Here is a 17,804-nt window from a genome sequence, read left to right on the forward strand (position 1 = left end):
TGGTCCTAGAATATACATTTATTAATTTGATCACCAGGAAACTTTGGAAAACAAAGTACTGCGTTTGCTTTGCCACCAGCAATTTACTTTGTGGTGGGAAGGTATTTTGGGGAGATTTGTTGCCCACAGTAGCTGTATAAGGAATGGAGCAGGATTTCCATCACATCAGGAAGTGCAAATCTCTTTACCCAAGCAGCCAAAAGAACACATCACATGTGCTGTTCTTGTGAAAGCCAACATCCCAAATTGCATAGTTTTATTTAGGAGAGAAAATAACTATTAAAGGAGAAGGAAAGTTACAATCACTGGGGGGTACCAAAGGTTAGGCACCCCCCAGTAATTGTAAGCACTTACCTTAAACCCCAGGCTGGTGCTCCTGTTAGGAGAAACTCCACTGCCCTTCTGTGTAAGTGCTACAGAGCGTTCCTGCTTCTTTGTTCGTGTGGGTGCACATGCACTGTAGAATGAAAAGCTGAACTTTACTAGAAAAGCTATCTTTTAACTCCATTGTGCATGTGTCGGCACCAGAATACGTGAAGAAAGAAGAAGCAAAACAAGAGCATTGCTCCGTGGTGCTCACACAGAAGAACCATAACCACACCTTTTGGGGCCCTGGGACTTTCTTCTGAGGAACTGATAGGCCAGTGCAGTTTTTTTACAAGCAGGAGCAGCAGCCCGGGCTATCCTTTTCTTTAAATCCTACAATCTTCAGGCTGGTTACTCTTTCAGCTACACTGGGTCCCAAATATGGGGGGGGAGGGCACTCAAAGACCTCTTAGCAAAGCACCCCCAAAAATGTCCATTTATTGTTCAAAAATTACATGATAGATCCAAATTAATGAGAGCAATTGCAATAAACTGAATTTCTCTTTTGTGCTTAAGTTCTCAGTTCAGCAGTGGCAATTAAAATACTTTCAGATCTTCTCCTGCCACTCCAAAAAAGTACAAATACTATGGTCAACAGATTTATGAACCATTGGAATGGTCAGTTTGTAAAATGAAAAGTAATGAGGTGTTTTTATGAATAGTATTTTAAAGGAGACATATCCTATAAAAATTCTGAATGTACCAGTGAATTATACTCCTAGATATAGAAGGATTGTGCTTAAAAAAGTTGTGTTTCTGACTGATTTATTGAGAAATTCCACAAAAACCCCACTAGCCCCGCCCATCAGTTCCACTTCCTGCTGGCTCAATTCTCTGGATGAGCTGGGGAGCCGGCGGCCCTCTGTACACTGCACTAGGCTGACCTGATAGGGAACTGAAGCCTGTCTGTGCTTGTGTGAGTGCAGGGCTGTGATTGGCTCTCCCCCTCCTACTGTGCTTCTGGCAGGGACCATTAGGACACGCCCACTCTCCATTTCAAACTCGGACAGTGTAGTGATAGGATCTATAGGGAGCTCCAATAAAGGGGCCATTGTTACAGATAGGATTAATGTTTAGCCCAAAGGGAAACCAGCACCGGATATTATTCATAATTGCCTACAAAATTAGGGTTTTCCCATTTATCCAATATGTCCCCTTTAATCCTACACACATGTATTAACCCATGCCTTTGAAGTGCCCTGCTTGACTAGTAAAACTGACACCAGTGCACTTGAGGATAGTCTTAGTATGAATGCTCATATCTCTCTTTTTTTATACTTGTAAAATGCAACAGTTCTAATATGTTTTTTTTTTCCAAAACGACAGAGAGGTATAACAAGGTGTAATAGCTAATTAAAAAAAAGATACTTTGTATTCTTTTCATAATGGTGTAAATAAAAATGGATACTAAAGTTTTTCTTTACTTCAGAACATCACTATACAAAATTTCCACAGCATAAGGAATTCCATGTTGCAACAAACACAACTGAAGTCAAACAAATGTTTCCAGACAAATTGTTTTAGTTATAAGCATTGTGAGGTAGCATGCACAATATAGCAACAAAATCCATTGCTTTGAGTTTGTCAATTATAAGTATGATGCAACATTGTAAATAATCATGTTCCTTTCATCTGTTCTTAACCTGTGATATCTTCCTACTACATATTAAACATGTTTGGGTCCGTACTCTTTGTATATTGTGCCGGGTTGTGGTCTTCTGGATTCATTTTTACATTAAATGAATAATTCCTAGAGAAGGCGACCAACACTTTCTTTTAGCAGCTTTACTTGTGAATTGAGAAGCTGTCAAAGATAAACAATACACTGTGAAGCACATATACACACAATACAAGTAATAGCAACCTGTGAGTTTCTGCTATAGCAGCAGGTAAACATAATTGTCTCCAACTTCACTCTTAGGGCTGTATTTATGAAGATGAGTATAATAAAAGTACTATTTCTTAAGCTTTTATGTCTTCTTATTCTGATTTTACACCATCCATCACCATTTTTGAAATTATCAGGCAGAATCCATTACAAAGTTAAATGTGGTATTATTATCTTGGCAGGCACTTTGAGGGAATGACTTCAATCCATGCTTTGTAAAATCCAAAATCATTTATTGGGAATTCTTGTTGCCTTACGTGTTTCGTGCTACACAATGCACTTAATCATAGACACAATTAGGCCAGGCAGTGATACCTATTATGCAATAACCAATGCATATGTATAGAATAAAACTTAGGGGCTTATTTATTAAGATTGGAGATAAATATCACCACTGATGGTGTCCATAGAAACTAATTAGAGCTTTGCTTTTAATTTCTAACTTGCAGGTAACTGTTTAAATCTAATTGCTGATTGGTTGCTACAGGCAACATCACCGGTGATATTTATCTCCAATCTTAGTAAATAAGCCCCTTAGTATTAACTGTATATGAGTGATCAAGTATACATAATACAGAATCAGGCACAGGCCACCAATATCTTGCATTTGTTGGTGGATATCGGCTGTGTGTGCTTGCCCGGGTGGATTCAATGTTTCCAGGTGCATACACAACTAAAAGTATATTAATAGAGAGGCTCACAATCTGCCTCATGTGACCTTGCCCTAAGCCACAGCCTTTGAGCAGCTCATTATCAGAGGGTGTATCAGAAGACTGGTAATTAGTTTTATCAATTACTATCAATTTCTCCTTGGCTTCTCATAACCAGGAAGTCACAGCACTAATGTGAAATTTGTTCCCTTTTCTACTTTAATACCAGAAATAATAATAACAAAAACCATAGATATTTCTTAAGTAAAGCTCTAAAGGCAAAAAGTATGTTCAGTTCAAGCCCTATTCATTGAGCTCATGCTAAAATGAGGTGCATACTGTCTTTTTCAAATATATAAAGGTACATCCACACACCATATAGATTGAGTGTGCATATTAAAGATATGGTACATAAACTAGATGAAAAACACTGAACTAGTATGGAAAACCCCAGGTCCAAACAATTTTTGACACTTTGTACACTGTATATTTGTGCATTTGCAGATAAGGTTCTTTTCTCAAATACATAGAACACCATGCTTACATTGTTACAGCACAAAAACAAAACAAATACAACTGGTTTTCCATTAACAGTTGGGGTACAGGGCATCCTGGATAACGGGATTATACATCCTATAATATAATTATATTCAAACACCAGAAGGAAGTAAAATGGAAGCAAGATAGCAGAAAGAAGCAGTAAATAAAGAAGAAAAGCTACTCTTGCAGTACCACCTACAGTACCTAAGAGAGAAAGCAAAGATCCCAAAAAGGGGAACGGTCAGCTATAAAACTAACAGTACAATATAAGCTGAGCTGCAGTGAAAACAGAATATATTACTAAATATGGTTCAACTCATCCTTAATAAATAAATACTATTAGTATTAATCTAGATCATTTGCTTACCTACTTATTATATCAGAATAGACTAAAGACTGTATTTCATCTTCAGATTTGGTTCCATCCAAATATACTGAGAAGAAAAGAGAAAATGTTTTTCTGTAAAAAGTACTATATACAAGGTGGCAGAAATAACTTGCCAGCTTCAGTTCATGCCAGCTATTTTGGGCCTTTTTTTAACACCTTAACAATTCTTGCATAATTAAATTTTTTGGTACCTGGCCTTTGCAGAATAATCTATTAAGGATTAACTATATAGCTTTTCTATGGCAAAACATAATAAAAAGCATCTCTTTTTGCATCAACAGTATTTTCTAAACTTTAATATTGCAATATTTTGGGGCATATCTTAAATTTAAGATATGTAATACCTACTGAACTGCCACCTTGTATTTAGTACTTTAAGTAAACTGTACAGCAGCCCAACATGATACTGTGGATGCCCCTGGCATCTAAACTGGGTCAGTGTTAGTAATGTTCATCCAACTATCTAATAATGCTACAGTTATAATCACACCTAGTCAGCGGTATGCTTAAATATTTATACTAAAAGCAAGACCCTCATTCAAGAAAGTACAGAAATAAATATAAAAAACTGTTTCATCAGAAACACTGGAGTTTTAATAACCATCAAAAGATCATGTTCGATTTCAACTTGGTCACTATCTGCAAGGAGTGTGTGTGTTCTCCCTGCCTCTGCGTGGAAGACAAATATACAGGCAGGTTAACTGCCTCCTAATATAATAATGGCCCTAGTGTATGTGAATGTGATAAGGAATGTCCCATGCTGAAGCAGAGACTGATGTAAATTATGTGTAGTCTCTATTAAGGGCGCTGTACATGTTTTGGCACTGTATCAATAACGAATAATAATAAACACTGATTACTGAACATGTGTTTTAAAAAATTGTCCAAAAAATTTCTGGGCATCTTGATGGTTAAAAATTCCATGCCCCTGCTCCTTAAAAGAACTGTTCAGTGTAAAAATAACAGGTAAATAGATAGGCTGTGCATGCAGGTCACCAACTAACAGGTTAGAGAGATGAAAAGAAGGAAGCGGTGTTTTGGCAAGGATGTTAGATATCTGTTTACACCAGCCTTATAAATTACATTTTACAACTGTAAAGACCTGGATAATTATTGCTATTAAGATGCTGGAACTTTAGGATGGTGCAGTAAGTTCAGTATACAATTTAGGCATATTTAGCCATAATCATGTTTATGGTTTATTTCTTCTTTAAGTTGTATCTTTTCCATTCTTTTGTGCTTTATATGTGTAATGATTACTTGTTGACAGAATTGTGTGATTATTTACCAATATCACTATGAGTTTCTTCCATTTCCTTCTTGTGCTTCAGAAACATAGGCCAGACATGTCCATCAAAGTAACCTGGTGGGTCTGGCGGATTATAAATTCTTCTACTAATGTTAAAAGAAAAAATATTTTGAAACACTATAAAAACAGAACTTTTAAAAGTCTCCTGAGAGTTTATACATACCTTCTTCTTTGTTTGCTTTCCTCATATGGAATGCTTAGGAAGTATTTTCTATTCAACACATTTTCCAGTGGCCTACAATAGTAATTTCTATAAGCAACACATATATACATATAACTTTACCAATAAAAGTATGGCATACAGAACTTTGGAGATAAAATATTTATAAGGTATACTCATGTCGTACTGATTTTGTTATTCCTCAAGTTAAAAGGGCACACAGGAAAACTGAAGCTACTCCATGTTTGGTCCCTCTGAGGTACATCATTAGATTATTACTGTAAAACCCACTACCTTTGCCCCTTTGTTGTGACTGGTTTGTTATCAGGAGACCTTTATGCAGGAGGATTATCTGTGAACTGGTAAGATTTATAAAACAAAAAGCTAAATATAAACATAAGTTAAAAAAGTATCAATAACAGTAATACACTAGCTTCAAATTACCTTATTGATAGTTTTTGTGTTCTACAATATTACAGAATTAAACATAAATATTAGTCAAATGACCTTATAGCTGTTAATTTGTCTTCTACAAGAGCAAATCTCACCACGCAATTGTGTACCGCATGTATTTGTCTTTGGTATAAAATAGGGATGTACCAAATCCAGGATTCGGTTCGGTATTCGGTGTAAAATGTTTCGCAGCGCGCGGCAACATTTAGCCCTTTCAAATCCTAATTAGCTAATTAGGATTTGGTTCGGTATTCGGCCGAATCCCTTAACATGGATTCGGGGGTTCGGACGGTTCTTCTTAGTATAAAGGAAGGTGAATGTGATTTTTTGGCTGTTGCCTTTTTCATTGCCAGATATGAGTTGTGCCTACAACCGCACTACAAAAGTAAAAAATAATTGCCCAAAAGGTAGGCGTAAAGATATAGAGGCTCTTTGTATCATGTGTTAAATAAAAAGTTTTTTGATTTTACCTCCACCTCTCATGAACAATTGCTATTCACTAATGATGTGACCAGAGTGCCTGCCTTTTTTCTATTTTTGAGACGTATCCATGATGGCTCCCTTTGGCTGAGGGTCTAGGGCATGAGCACCTGGACCAACCTATATCATAGGTGAGATCCTCTCTTATGAGCAAATGTACTATTATTATTGTATTTATAGTAAAGATATAGAGACTATATGGCATTCTCCAATCACTGTTTAACAAGACAACTGTTCAAGGCTATCTGAGAAAAAAGGTTTTGGAGACATATACTAGAACTTTATATATAAAGTTATTTTTGTGCCAGTGAATGCTACTGGATAAATCCACAGGTGCAAACATATTTATTAAATTAAGATGAAAACAGTTGATATAAGTTTTTTCGGCTTACATCTCTTACTTACTTGTAATGATATAAAAGAAACCCTTCAACTATTAAAAAGTATGCTTTTTCCTCACAAGTGCTGCACATTTCTTTTTTTTCTTCCATAGCCAGGACATCTTGAGATAGCTTTATCCAGGAATGTACAGCTTTAATCATTGTTTCCATGTCTAAAGCCTCAATGGCTTAAAAAAAAATATGAAATATGTTTGTTAATACAGGAAAGCCAAAGCAACAGTCTTACAAAGAAAAGACCAGTATGTTCAAATTTTTTGCACACAGAAAAAATACTGCGCTGTTATTTATTCTATTTAAAAGGTATACAGGAAATGCTGAAAGCATTTGATAATGATTGCAAGCATAACATTTTGCAACATCTTATATGGACAGTTAAAAAGGGCCAATGGTAATTCTGCAATATATAGTACCACACTGAATGTTATTTCATTATGATTTCAAAGTAGCACACATTCTTTTCAAAAGTTCTCTCACTCATTTTTCTATTTTTTCTGATTCTCTCTCAGGGGAAAAACCTTCCCTCTTTCAATCTCGGTTATAGCCCCAGAAGGCTCAGTTACTGACAATGTGCTTCCTTTTAAACACTGCTTCTCTTAGAATAGCCATTTTATCCCCATGCAAATTCTGCACTGATGTCTTACCATTATTCTGATTACAATCTACCACTTTGTTATACCCCTTTAAATGGTTTTCCACAAACATATTAAGGCATAATTACCAAATAATGGCTTCCTTAAGACACTGTGGCATTTTAGTTTCTGCTCTTGCAAAAAAAAAGCACCAAACCAGATGTATGGACAGAACCACCAGTGTAGGGTCGCCAAATGGCACTCTGCAATTTTACAAGAAATCTGCACTGCTTGTGGCATAAGGGGCTTGAGCATCAACGAGTTCTAAGCCAAAAAAGTAACATTTTGGTAGAGAGTGCAATAATGAAATGCTGCACCAAATTTCTAAGTGGCAAATCCAAAAATGCAGCCAGTGCAGAGAGAATAGATATGTATTAGATACGTTCTTAGCAGTTAGAGGCTTTCCTATTAGCACGTAGGAGGTACATGCTTGGCAGGCAGAGAGTTAAATCAATTTGTAGATAGAACCCTTGCTTTATCTTGAATTTACTTTTCTTTACACTGTAATGAAATGCCAAAATTTAACTGCCTCTAAATAAATTAGAAAGAAATATAATTGAATTAGTCTGCATAATAGTACAAACATTACAATGGAAACTAGAAAGGGAAGTTTGAGAATAAACCTCATGTTGGGTTGAAAAATGTGAAGTCACTAAATTGAATCTGATCTGTTGTTGACTCCGCCCACTTTTTCTAACCTTGGACCACAGTTGTATAGTAAAAACCACTGTGCAAAGTTTGTGGACCTGGGTTTAAAATAGTGTCTGAATGGCAGCAATATAAATTTCCCCACTAAAAGTCAAAGATTGACATCTGATTAGCAGTTGGTGGTTCCAACCACTTTTTCTGATGGTGGTTGGTGGATGTGCCCACTTTTTGTAACCTTGAGTCAAAGTCACCCAGTGACAAACAGGGGGCACCCTGGCATAAATACATAAATGAACTTTTTCTAACCCTAAATATGTAGTCAGCCAGTGACTGACTGTGCAATGTTTGGGCATCCTGACACAAATAGCGTGAGAAAGGCAGCATTTTAAATTTAAACCAAAAAAATTCAATAGGTAAAGTCTGACTGGCTGTTGGTGGCTCAACCCACTCTTTAAAACCTAAAAATGCAGTCCCCTAGTGACCCTGGTGTTAATACTGTGAAAATGGCAGCAGGTAAAATTTACCCATTGAAAATCAATAGTTAAAATCTGATTGGCCGTTGGTGGCTCCACCCAATTTCTAACTCTGAACTGCAGTTACCTGGTGACTAGCTCTGCAAAGTTTGGGGAACTTAGTATTAATGTTTAAAGAATGGCAGCAGTTTAAATTTAAACGTATGAAGTCTATAGGTGAAATCTGATTGGCTGTTGTTGGCCCCATCCACTTTTCTAAACTTGGAACATAGTCACCCAGTGACACACTGTGCAAAGTTTGGGGACCCTGACATTAAATATGTGAGAATGGCAGCAGTTAAAATTTCCCCACTGAAAACAATGAAAGAAATGTGATTGGCTTTTGGTGGCCCCGCCCACTTTTTCTAACCTTGACTACGAAGTCACCCAGTGATTGACTTTGCAAAGTTTGGGAACTCTGGCATCAAACCAATAAAATTAAATAAGTGGAATCTGATTGGCTGTTGGTGGCTCCGCCCACTTTTCAAACTGCAGTTCTCTAGTGACCACCTGTAAAAAGTTTGGGGACCCTGGTGTTAATACTGTGATAATGGCAGCAGGTTGAATTTCCCCATTTAAAGTCAATATGTAAAATCTGATTGGCTGTTGGTGGCTCCGCCCACTTTTCTAACCTTGAACCGCAGTTACCTGGTGCCTAACTCTGCAAAGTTTGGGGACCTTGGTGTTATTACTGTGAGAATGGCAGCAGGTTGGATTTCGGCCAAGTCAATAGGTAAAATCTGATTGGCTGTTCACAGCTCATCATATTTTCATTCAGGCTGACCCCATGACTATTTTTCAAGTTTGGGGAGTGTAGCCACAAAGCTGTAAGATTGGCGCAGTTTCAATTTCCCCATTAAAGTCAATGGGTGACATTTGATTGGCTGTTGTTGGCCCCTCCCACTTTGGGTCATCCAACAAATGTTGCTGTTTCATTCGGGGTGACCCTATTATTATGTTGTTCGAGTTTGGGGGGTGTAGCTTCAAAGCTGTAAGTGTGGCAGCAGTTTGAAAATCTTCCCTGTCAAAGTCAATGGGAAAATTGGGAGGTTCGGAGTGGCACCACAAAAAGACGGGGGTTCTAAATCAACTGTTATTACAGCAGTTTTTCACTACCCTATTTTATATTGCAACTAGAAGTTCAATAACTACCTTTTTTTAAAAACTGTGATAATTGATATGCACAAAGGTACTCTTATTTTGTATTCTCAACAACAAAATTATGAATTATATTGCAAAATAACAATACAAACAAGCAAAATGGTGATAATTGCAAGAAAATAAATTCTTTATCATTTATTATTCTGAATGTTTACGGGAAGTCTCTAATTTCTACTTACTATCATACTGTTTAAATCCATTTTCATCTGTTTCAATGTCTGAATCAGGCTGTTAAAATGTCAAAAAAATAAAATAAACTAGTGCAACAAATGCCTTATTGCATAGTAATATATCTTCAGTATGGATAGCTGAAAAGATCACAACATACCACATAGTTCTTGGATTCCTAAGAATTAGAACTATAGCAAAATATCATGCACAGGTATTTCTGTCTTAAAGGGGCAGTATTCTCCCTTGCTCAACATGAGTGCAATGAACAGGACCTATGCTAAACATACTTTTGCCTGTTGTTTTAAAAGGGTGGGTCACCCTCAAGTTAACTTTTAGTATGTTATAGAATGGCATATTTATATAGCACCAACACATTTCTGCAGCACTTTACAGAGATTATTCATCATTCACATCAGTCCCTGCCCCAGAGGATCTTACAATCTAAGGTCCCAATCTTATTCACACACTATGGCCAATTTAGTCAGGAGCCAATTAACCTGCCTGTATGCTTTTAGAGTGTGGGAGGAAACCCAGAGACACGGGGCAAACATATGTCCTGGCTGGAATTGAATTCAGGACCCCAGTGCTGCAAGGCCGAGGTTTTACTAACTGAGCAACCATGCTGGCCATAGATTAGATAACCATTATATAACCCCTTCTTTTAGCCTTTCTTGTGATTGTTTAGCAGGATTGAATTATGCAGGGGGATTATCCAATGTATGTAAAATATTCATAACAATCATAAGCAATACAAATACCTTAAAATAGTCATCCTGGCAAATTAGACTACAGTTTGGCAGAAGTTTCAGAAGTCTATTAGCGAGAGTTGTCTTCCCACCATTTGTTATACTGTAATAATGATAAAGAATTTATATTTAAAAAAACAGCTCACTCTATCAAATTTTAAAATTAACTGGTTATATTGGAAAAAAAGAAATAAGCATATCTTATTGTACTTTTGGACAAGAATTTTTGCAATAATCTATAAAACCAGGTTACAGTAAGCCTACCCCAAACTGCTCTAACAACAGGTAAATACCCAAAAAAGTCCAACTCCAGATATACAATTATTTTAGATTATACAGTGGCTTGCAAAAGTATTCGGCCCCCTTGAACTTTTCCACATTTTGTCACATTACAGCCACAAACATGAATCAATTTTATTGGAATTCCACGTGAAAGACCAATACAAAGTGGTGTACACGTGAGAAGTGGAACGAAAATCATACATGATTCCAAACATTTTTTACAAATAAATAACTGCAAAGTGGGGTGTGCGTAATTATTCAGCCCCCTGAGTCAATACTTTGTAGAACCACCTTTTGCTGCAATTACAGCTGCCAGTCTTTTAGGGTATGTCTCTACCAGCTTTGCACATCTAGAGACTGAAATCCTTGCCCATTCTTCTTTGCAAAACAGCTCCAGCTCAGTCAGATTAGATGGACAGCGTTTGTGAACAGCAGTTATCAGATCTTGCCACAGATTCTCCATTGGATTTAGATCTGGACTTTGACTGGGCCATTCTAACACATAGATATGTTTTGTTTAAACCATTCCATTGTTGCCCTGGCTTTATGTTTAGGGTCGTTGTCCTGCTGGAAGGTGAACCTCCGCCCCAGTCTCAAGTCTTTTGCAGACTCCAAGAGGTTTTCTTCCAAGATTGCCCTGTATTTGGCTCCATCCATCTTCCCATCAACTCTGACCAGCTTCCCTGTCCCTGCTGAAGAGAAGCACCCCCAGAGCATGATGCTGCCACCACCATATTTGACAGTGGGGATGGTGTGTTCAGAGTGATGTGCAGTGTTAGTTTTCCGCCACACATAGCGTTTTGCATTTTGGCCAAAAAGTTCAATTTTGGTCTCATCTGACCAGAGCACCTTCTTCCACATGTTTGCCGTGTCCCCCACATGGCTTGTGGCAAACTGCAAATGGGACTTCTTATGGTTTTCTGTTAACAATGGCTTTCTTCTTGCCACTCTTCCATAAAGGCCAACTTTGTGCAGTGCACAACTAATAGTTGTCCTATGGACAGATTCCCCCACCTGAGCTGTAGATCTCTGCAGCTCGTCCAGAGTCACCATGGGCCTCTTGGCTGCATTTCTGATCAGCGCTCTCCTTGTTCGGCCTGTGAGTTTAGGTGGATGGCCTTGTCTTGGTAGGTTTACAGTTGTGCCATACTCCGTGGGATGTTCAAGGCTTTGGAAATCTTTTTGTAGCCTAAGCCTGCTTTAAATTTCTTAATAACTTTATCCCTGACCTGTCTGGTGTGTTCTTTTGGACTTCATGGTGTTGTTGCTCCCAATATTCTCTTAGACAACCTCTGAGGCCGTCACAGAGCAGCTGTATTTGTACTGACATTAGATTACACACAGGTGCACTCTATTAAGTCATTAGCACTCATCAGGCAATGTCTATGGGCAACTGACTGCACTCAGGCCAAAGGGGGCTGAATAATTACGCAACACCCCACTTTGCAGTTATTTATTTGTAAAAAATGTTTGTAATCATGTATGATTTTCGTTCCACTTCTCACGTGTACACCACTTTGTATTGGTCTTTCACATGGAATTCCAATAAAATTGATTCATGTTTGTGGCTGTAATGTGACAAAATGTGGAAAAGTTCAAGGGGGCCGAATACTTTTGCAAGCCACTGTATATGTGAAGTTAAAATACAGGAGGTAATGCCACCAATACTTAGGGCAAGGGCAGATGAAGCAGTAATCTGCTTCTCTCAGCCTTGCGCTTTTCTGCCTGACAGAAGAGGATCCGTTTTGGTACGCCACTCTGTGTGTGCGCATTAAAAGTTATGGCAACAGCCAGAGTGAGTGCAAGGTGGAGCGGATCGGCAGTGGGTCTAGAAAACGCGAAAACTAAAATTTTTTCGGCCAAACACTGGCCCGCTTCTCTTAAGGTGGCCATACACGCACCGATATTATCGTACGAAACCTCGTTTCGTACGATAATCGGTGCGTGTATGGCATGTCGGCGAGTCGACCGATATCGCAGGAAGCTGCCGATATCGGACGACTCGCCGATCGGACAAGTTTGAAAATTTTGATCGGGCGCCATAGAAGGCGCCTGTCAAAATTCTCCCTTCAGAGCTGAATCGGCAGAAGGAGGTAGAAATCCTATTGTTTCTACCTCCTTACCTGCCGATTCAGCCCTGAATGGTGTGTGGCGGATCTTACGATGTTTCGTGCGACCGATGGTCGTACGAAACATCGTCGGATCGCCACGTGTATGGCCACCTTTAGCCAGGGAGAAAAGCGCAGATCTGAGAGAAGCAGATTAACGCTTTGTCTGCCCTCACCCTTAGAAGTTAGTGCAGCAAAAGAAATTGCCGTTTTATTATCCTTTTTGTATTTATTTTGTATATGTTTGTAACACAGGACGCTTTGACTTGCTATACCTGTGTTTTGAATTCAAGTGCCTTAACTTTACTATACCAGAACAAGCTACTTGAGTCATGTCTGATGCCTACTTTCAGCAGGACAGCTGATGTAGGACAATTGCACAACAGGCTATTTTTAGTGCTTTAAGCTCTAAATTATTTTAATAACCCAAAAATATTTCAATATCAAAACTCCCCAAAGCAGCACCGCATAGGCTTCAATGTAATCAGCTGACAAGCACTTATGTCAACACGGCAGACAACAGCAGTAAACATAAATCATAAGCAAATGTCAGCTCTCCTCTCTATTAAACTATTTACATTATTTTATGTAGGGCTAAGGGGACAGAGAACTACAAGAAAGTAAGAAAACCATCTATTAGTAAAAATAGGTAATTATTAAAATAATTATATGTAAATCCATTATCCAAAAAGCTCTGAATTACAGAAAGGCTATCCCCCAAACAATCCATTTTAAACAAATACTATTTTTTTTAAATGATTTCCCTTTCCTCTGTAATAATAAAACAGTACCTCATACTTGATGGTAACTAAGCTGCATGAATCCATACTGGTGGCAAAACAATCCTATTGGGTTTATTTCATGTTTAACTGATTTTTAGCAGACAAAGGGTTCGATAAAACGAGTGCTATTTGTAGCATGCGTTAAAAATTTTACTGCTTATTTTTTGCAACTTAACGCTCGATTCACTAAAAGGACAAGTGTCATAAGTAAGAAGTGATGTTCTTGCGTTATTTAACTCGCTATGAATGTTTTTCTTTCGTTTTTTCCTGCCGCAGCCGTTATTTTGCACTGTGTGCAATATATTTTGCTACGTGCTATATCAGCGCACGATATTACGCACATAACACTTACTTTTGGAAAACTACTATTCTGAAAATTACCATTTCCCTGCAAACTGGTGGATGCATCACTCTAGGGCAGGGATCCCCAACCTTCCTTGCTTGTGAGCCACAGTCAAATGTAAAAAGACGTGGGGAGCAACACCAACATCATAAAAGTTCATGGAGGAGCCAAATAAGGGCTAAGATTGGCTATTAGGCAGCCTCTATGCACACTATCATCTTACAGGAGGCTTTATTTGGTAGTAAATCTTGTTTTTATTCAACCAAAACTTGCCACCAAGTCAGGAATTCAAAAATAACTACCTGGTTTGGGGGCACTGAGAGCAACATCCAAGGGCTTGGTGAGCAGCATGTTGTTTATGAGCCACTGGTTGGGAATCACTGCTCTAGGGCCAACACATACTTGAAAAAAATCCCACTGCAAAGTCCATGTTGTGTTGCCAAAAGCTCACGAACCACAATTTTGTTTAAGTACCGCCTACCCCACTTAGGTGTTAATATTCGCACAGACTAATGTGATATTTAGCACGTTAAACGCTTCATATGTGTTTGTGAATCATGCGTTAGTACTATTTCTATTCACTAATTAACGCAATGCAAACTAAATAATAGTGCGGTTTTTTGTGCGTGCGATATACGTCTTAACGCATGTGAAATGACTTTGATGAATTGGGACTTAATTATTGCATTGCAAAAAAGCATGCAATAAGCGTTATCGACCTTTAGTGAATCGGCCCCAAAGTCTGATCATTATTAGAAAAAGATCCCTTATACAGAATACCCCAGGACCCAAGCACTCTGGAAAATAGATCCTATACTGTATATAAAAATACAGACACAATCAAAGGACAATTTCTGGTCCAGCGGCTAGTTCACACTTAAGACCTGATAGAATGTTATAAACCTCAGACTTCATGTGAACTTACCCACTAATTCCAATAATAAACTGTTTCATCATTTACATGAAAGGGATTGTTGTTTTCCTGTATGGATAAGAATACATAATTATTTGCTGATGTACAACATACAAAAAGATGTTTGTTAAATATTAAAAGATCAAGACATTGATCAAGATCAATGTCATCTATTTAATTAGCTACTTTGTAGAAGCTACTTGTGGCTACTAAACGCCTGAAAATACCCTGCCATAGACAATACTGAGAATTGCCTCTGCTAAAACGCACAAAGACGATTATCAGTAAACAGGGTCACCATCAGGGGGGCCAGTTGTCCCGGGCCCGGACGATCGTGGCTTTAAAGGTGGCCCGGCCGTGATACAGTTTTTAAGCGCGGGCCCCCTTTAAAGAGTTACAGGCCCTTGGTTCATTGGTGGTCAGTGAGTAATTTTATTGGTTGCTACACGTGACGTCAGCATGCATGGGGCACAACCTAATAAAAGAGTAGCTGCAGTGATGGGGGACGCAACCGGAGAAAGCAGGCATGCGAGCAGGAGCAGGAGGATGTTGGGGAGGATGCTGAGGGGAGCTGAATGATGTTGGGGAGGACGCAGGAAGGGAGCTGGAGGATGCTGGGGGTGCTGGAGGATGCTGCAGTGGGAAGCGGCCCATAGTAAGGGGACACTGGGGGAGGACCACCAATGATTTAGGGGGTCCCTGCCCTGACACCAATGCAAAACGTAACCCCTGGCTACCAATGTTTTAGGCATAGGAGGAGGTGGGGGCCAGAAAATTTTGTTGTGAGGGGCCCCGTGATTTCTGATGGCAGCCCTGTCAGTAAATGATCAGCATTGTCTACTTTTGTAGTTGCAACAAGTACCTGCTACTAGTAGCTCCATATGTCTTCACCCTAAAAAGTCGTTTTTGAATTATTATTATGTATTTATAAAATAAAAGAACACAGTTTACCAACTGAGCTGCCAGATACCATTGGCAAAATAAACAAATAAGTTAGTCTCAAAATCTACAATTTAAGAATTTTTTAGCAACAGCGCTCTTAAATATAAAACACTTCCAGAGGGTTTGAAAAATTTTCCTCTTTTATTAAATAGTTTATTACAATAAAAACTGCACGTCTTATATGGACTCACTTGATTTTATATAAAAATTCAGCAGTGCATAAAAGACATTTGGCTACAGAATAAACGGTAACATACAAATTCAGCAGTATACAGAGATGCTTTAATGATCAAGTACTCATAGGGAAATACCGCCTGAGTGCAGGTGGTAGTACTGCTGATAATATATAATACAGTAAAAACAATGCCACCTTCAGTCACATGCTTTATAAAAGTCACACAGCTTATCAGAGTTGGTTAGCCCACAGTTCCTTTTGTAAGTCCAAAGGATCGTTTCCAAGAAATGGGTTCATAGTCCTGAATTAACTTCAGGCATGCCAACAAGATCACTGCATACCTCTTAACACTTATAAAAGGGTGTATTTTTACTGCATGCATTACAAGGCAGCAACAAACTTGGACAAACTCACTTTGGACCCCAAGCATTTCATGGCACAGTAGCAGCCCGGCCCCAACCGCACTCCTCATCCTCCAGGCAGCAGTGCTTTATATAATGCATGGGAATTACATCACAGTCTCATCTGTAATTACATCACAGTCTCTCATCAACACTTTGGGGCACATTTACAAAGGCACGAACGTTCCAAGCGTATTTTTGGCGATTTTTTGGGCTTCCGCACAACTTTTTCGTACGGCGCACAACTTTTTCGGACGTTTGCACGAAAAAATCGGAAAGGTTTTACCGCTGTTTACAATTGTTTGGTATGAAAATTTTGTGACTTTCGGATCACCAATACGATATTATCGTGACTAATACGATTTTTTCGTAAGCATTTTCGTGATATTTGCGATCTTCCGAAATTTTCGTTTCCAATACGATTTTTTCCCATTCGTGATTCAGATTCGTGGATTAGTAAATGTGCCCCTTTGACTTCAAAGTGACAATCTGGAACAGCCTGAAAAGTCAGGGCTGTCCCACATAAAGCAGAAAATTGCATTACTCAAGACATGATATACATATGGATATGTTGAACTACAGCTCTCGGAAACCCCTGAGAGTTATAATGTAACCGACTAAACAAAAGCCAGCCCCAACCTCACATTACAAAGTAGTAGTACAATTACATACCAGATGCAGCAGGTTGTAGTGCAGACAGGTTGGGATGGAACGGCTAGTACTGCAGTAAAGAGCAGAGTACAGCAGCAGTAAAATTGTAGTGCTGGATATTGTAGGTTTATATTAAACTCGACAGTAGTCAAAATGTTAAACAATAACTACAATACCCAACATGCACTTGGAAAAGTGAGACAGGTATACTTAAGAGAAAAATATATTGTCTTGTTTCCAATGTACAAGCCTGCTAAGGCACCACAAACTAGCCCGAAGCCTTGGTGGGTAGTTTGGAAACTCGCAGAACCCTTAAATTAGTAGCCCATTTTAGTGGCAACCTGTCAATCCTAGATCTTCCTGCTGCCATTAAGAAGAATGGAAGAAAGCAGCGGCATGACGTCACATGAGGGCGGGCCTATGGAGGGAGGGGGATGAGTGGGTAGGTGGGACCTGTCAGCACAAAGTGCTGGTGCAGAAAGGATTCTTTACGAATACAGGGATTTTAAAGGGGAAAGCGGGCAAGGCGCGCTTGAATTTGGTGCAGAGACGTCCAAAAATGGACACCGTGATTTTAGGACATCTATGCACCAAATTCTAGGGCATTCTGTCCTCTCCCTCTTTAAAATCTCAGTATTGATAAAAAATCCTGATCGAACATGCCCTACTGCTGATACCAGGTATACGATCTCCCCTTACTTTGTG

At 38.7% G+C, this 17,804-nt stretch overlaps 1 protein-coding gene across 8 annotated transcripts; it reads right to left on the minus strand.

The window, feature by feature from the left end:
• Positions 1 to 1,765: 1,765 nt before the first annotated feature.
• nmrk1 (nicotinamide riboside kinase 1) lies at positions 1,766 to 17,536 on the minus strand. 8 transcript variants are annotated; one of them, XM_018094656.2, is made up of 10 exons: positions 17,121 to 17,533; positions 16,462 to 16,572; positions 14,943 to 14,999; positions 10,515 to 10,605; positions 9,765 to 9,813; positions 6,640 to 6,802; positions 5,305 to 5,391; positions 5,121 to 5,227; positions 3,816 to 3,878; positions 1,766 to 2,170 (listed from the first exon to the last, which is right to left on the minus strand). In XM_018094656.2, the coding sequence occupies exons 3-10, from the start codon at positions 14,972 to 14,974 to the stop codon at positions 2,097 to 2,099; spliced, it is 666 nt and encodes a 221-aa protein (XP_017950145.1). In that variant the 5' UTR covers positions 14,975 to 14,999; positions 16,462 to 16,572; positions 17,121 to 17,533; the 3' UTR covers positions 1,766 to 2,096.
• Positions 17,537 to 17,804: the final 268 nt, after the last annotated feature.

Source organism: Xenopus tropicalis, chromosome 1 (genome assembly GCF_000004195.4).
Source record: "Xenopus tropicalis strain Nigerian chromosome 1, UCB_Xtro_10.0, whole genome shotgun sequence".
Lineage (NCBI taxonomy): Eukaryota > Metazoa > Chordata > Amphibia > Anura > Pipidae > Xenopus > Xenopus tropicalis.

Coding starts and splice junctions, on each gene's coding strand:
- nmrk1 (XM_012967366.3), bottom strand. CDS start 14,974: ATGATGAAACAGTTTATTATTGGAATTAGTGG. Junction 5,392..6,639: donor TTTCTTTTATATCATTACAA/GTAAGTAAGAGA, acceptor TGTTGCTTATAG/AAATTACTATTGTAGGCCAC. Junction 5,228..5,304: donor GAAAGCAAACAAAGAAGAAG/GTATGTATAAAC, acceptor TTTTAACATTAG/TAGAAGAATTTATAATCCGC.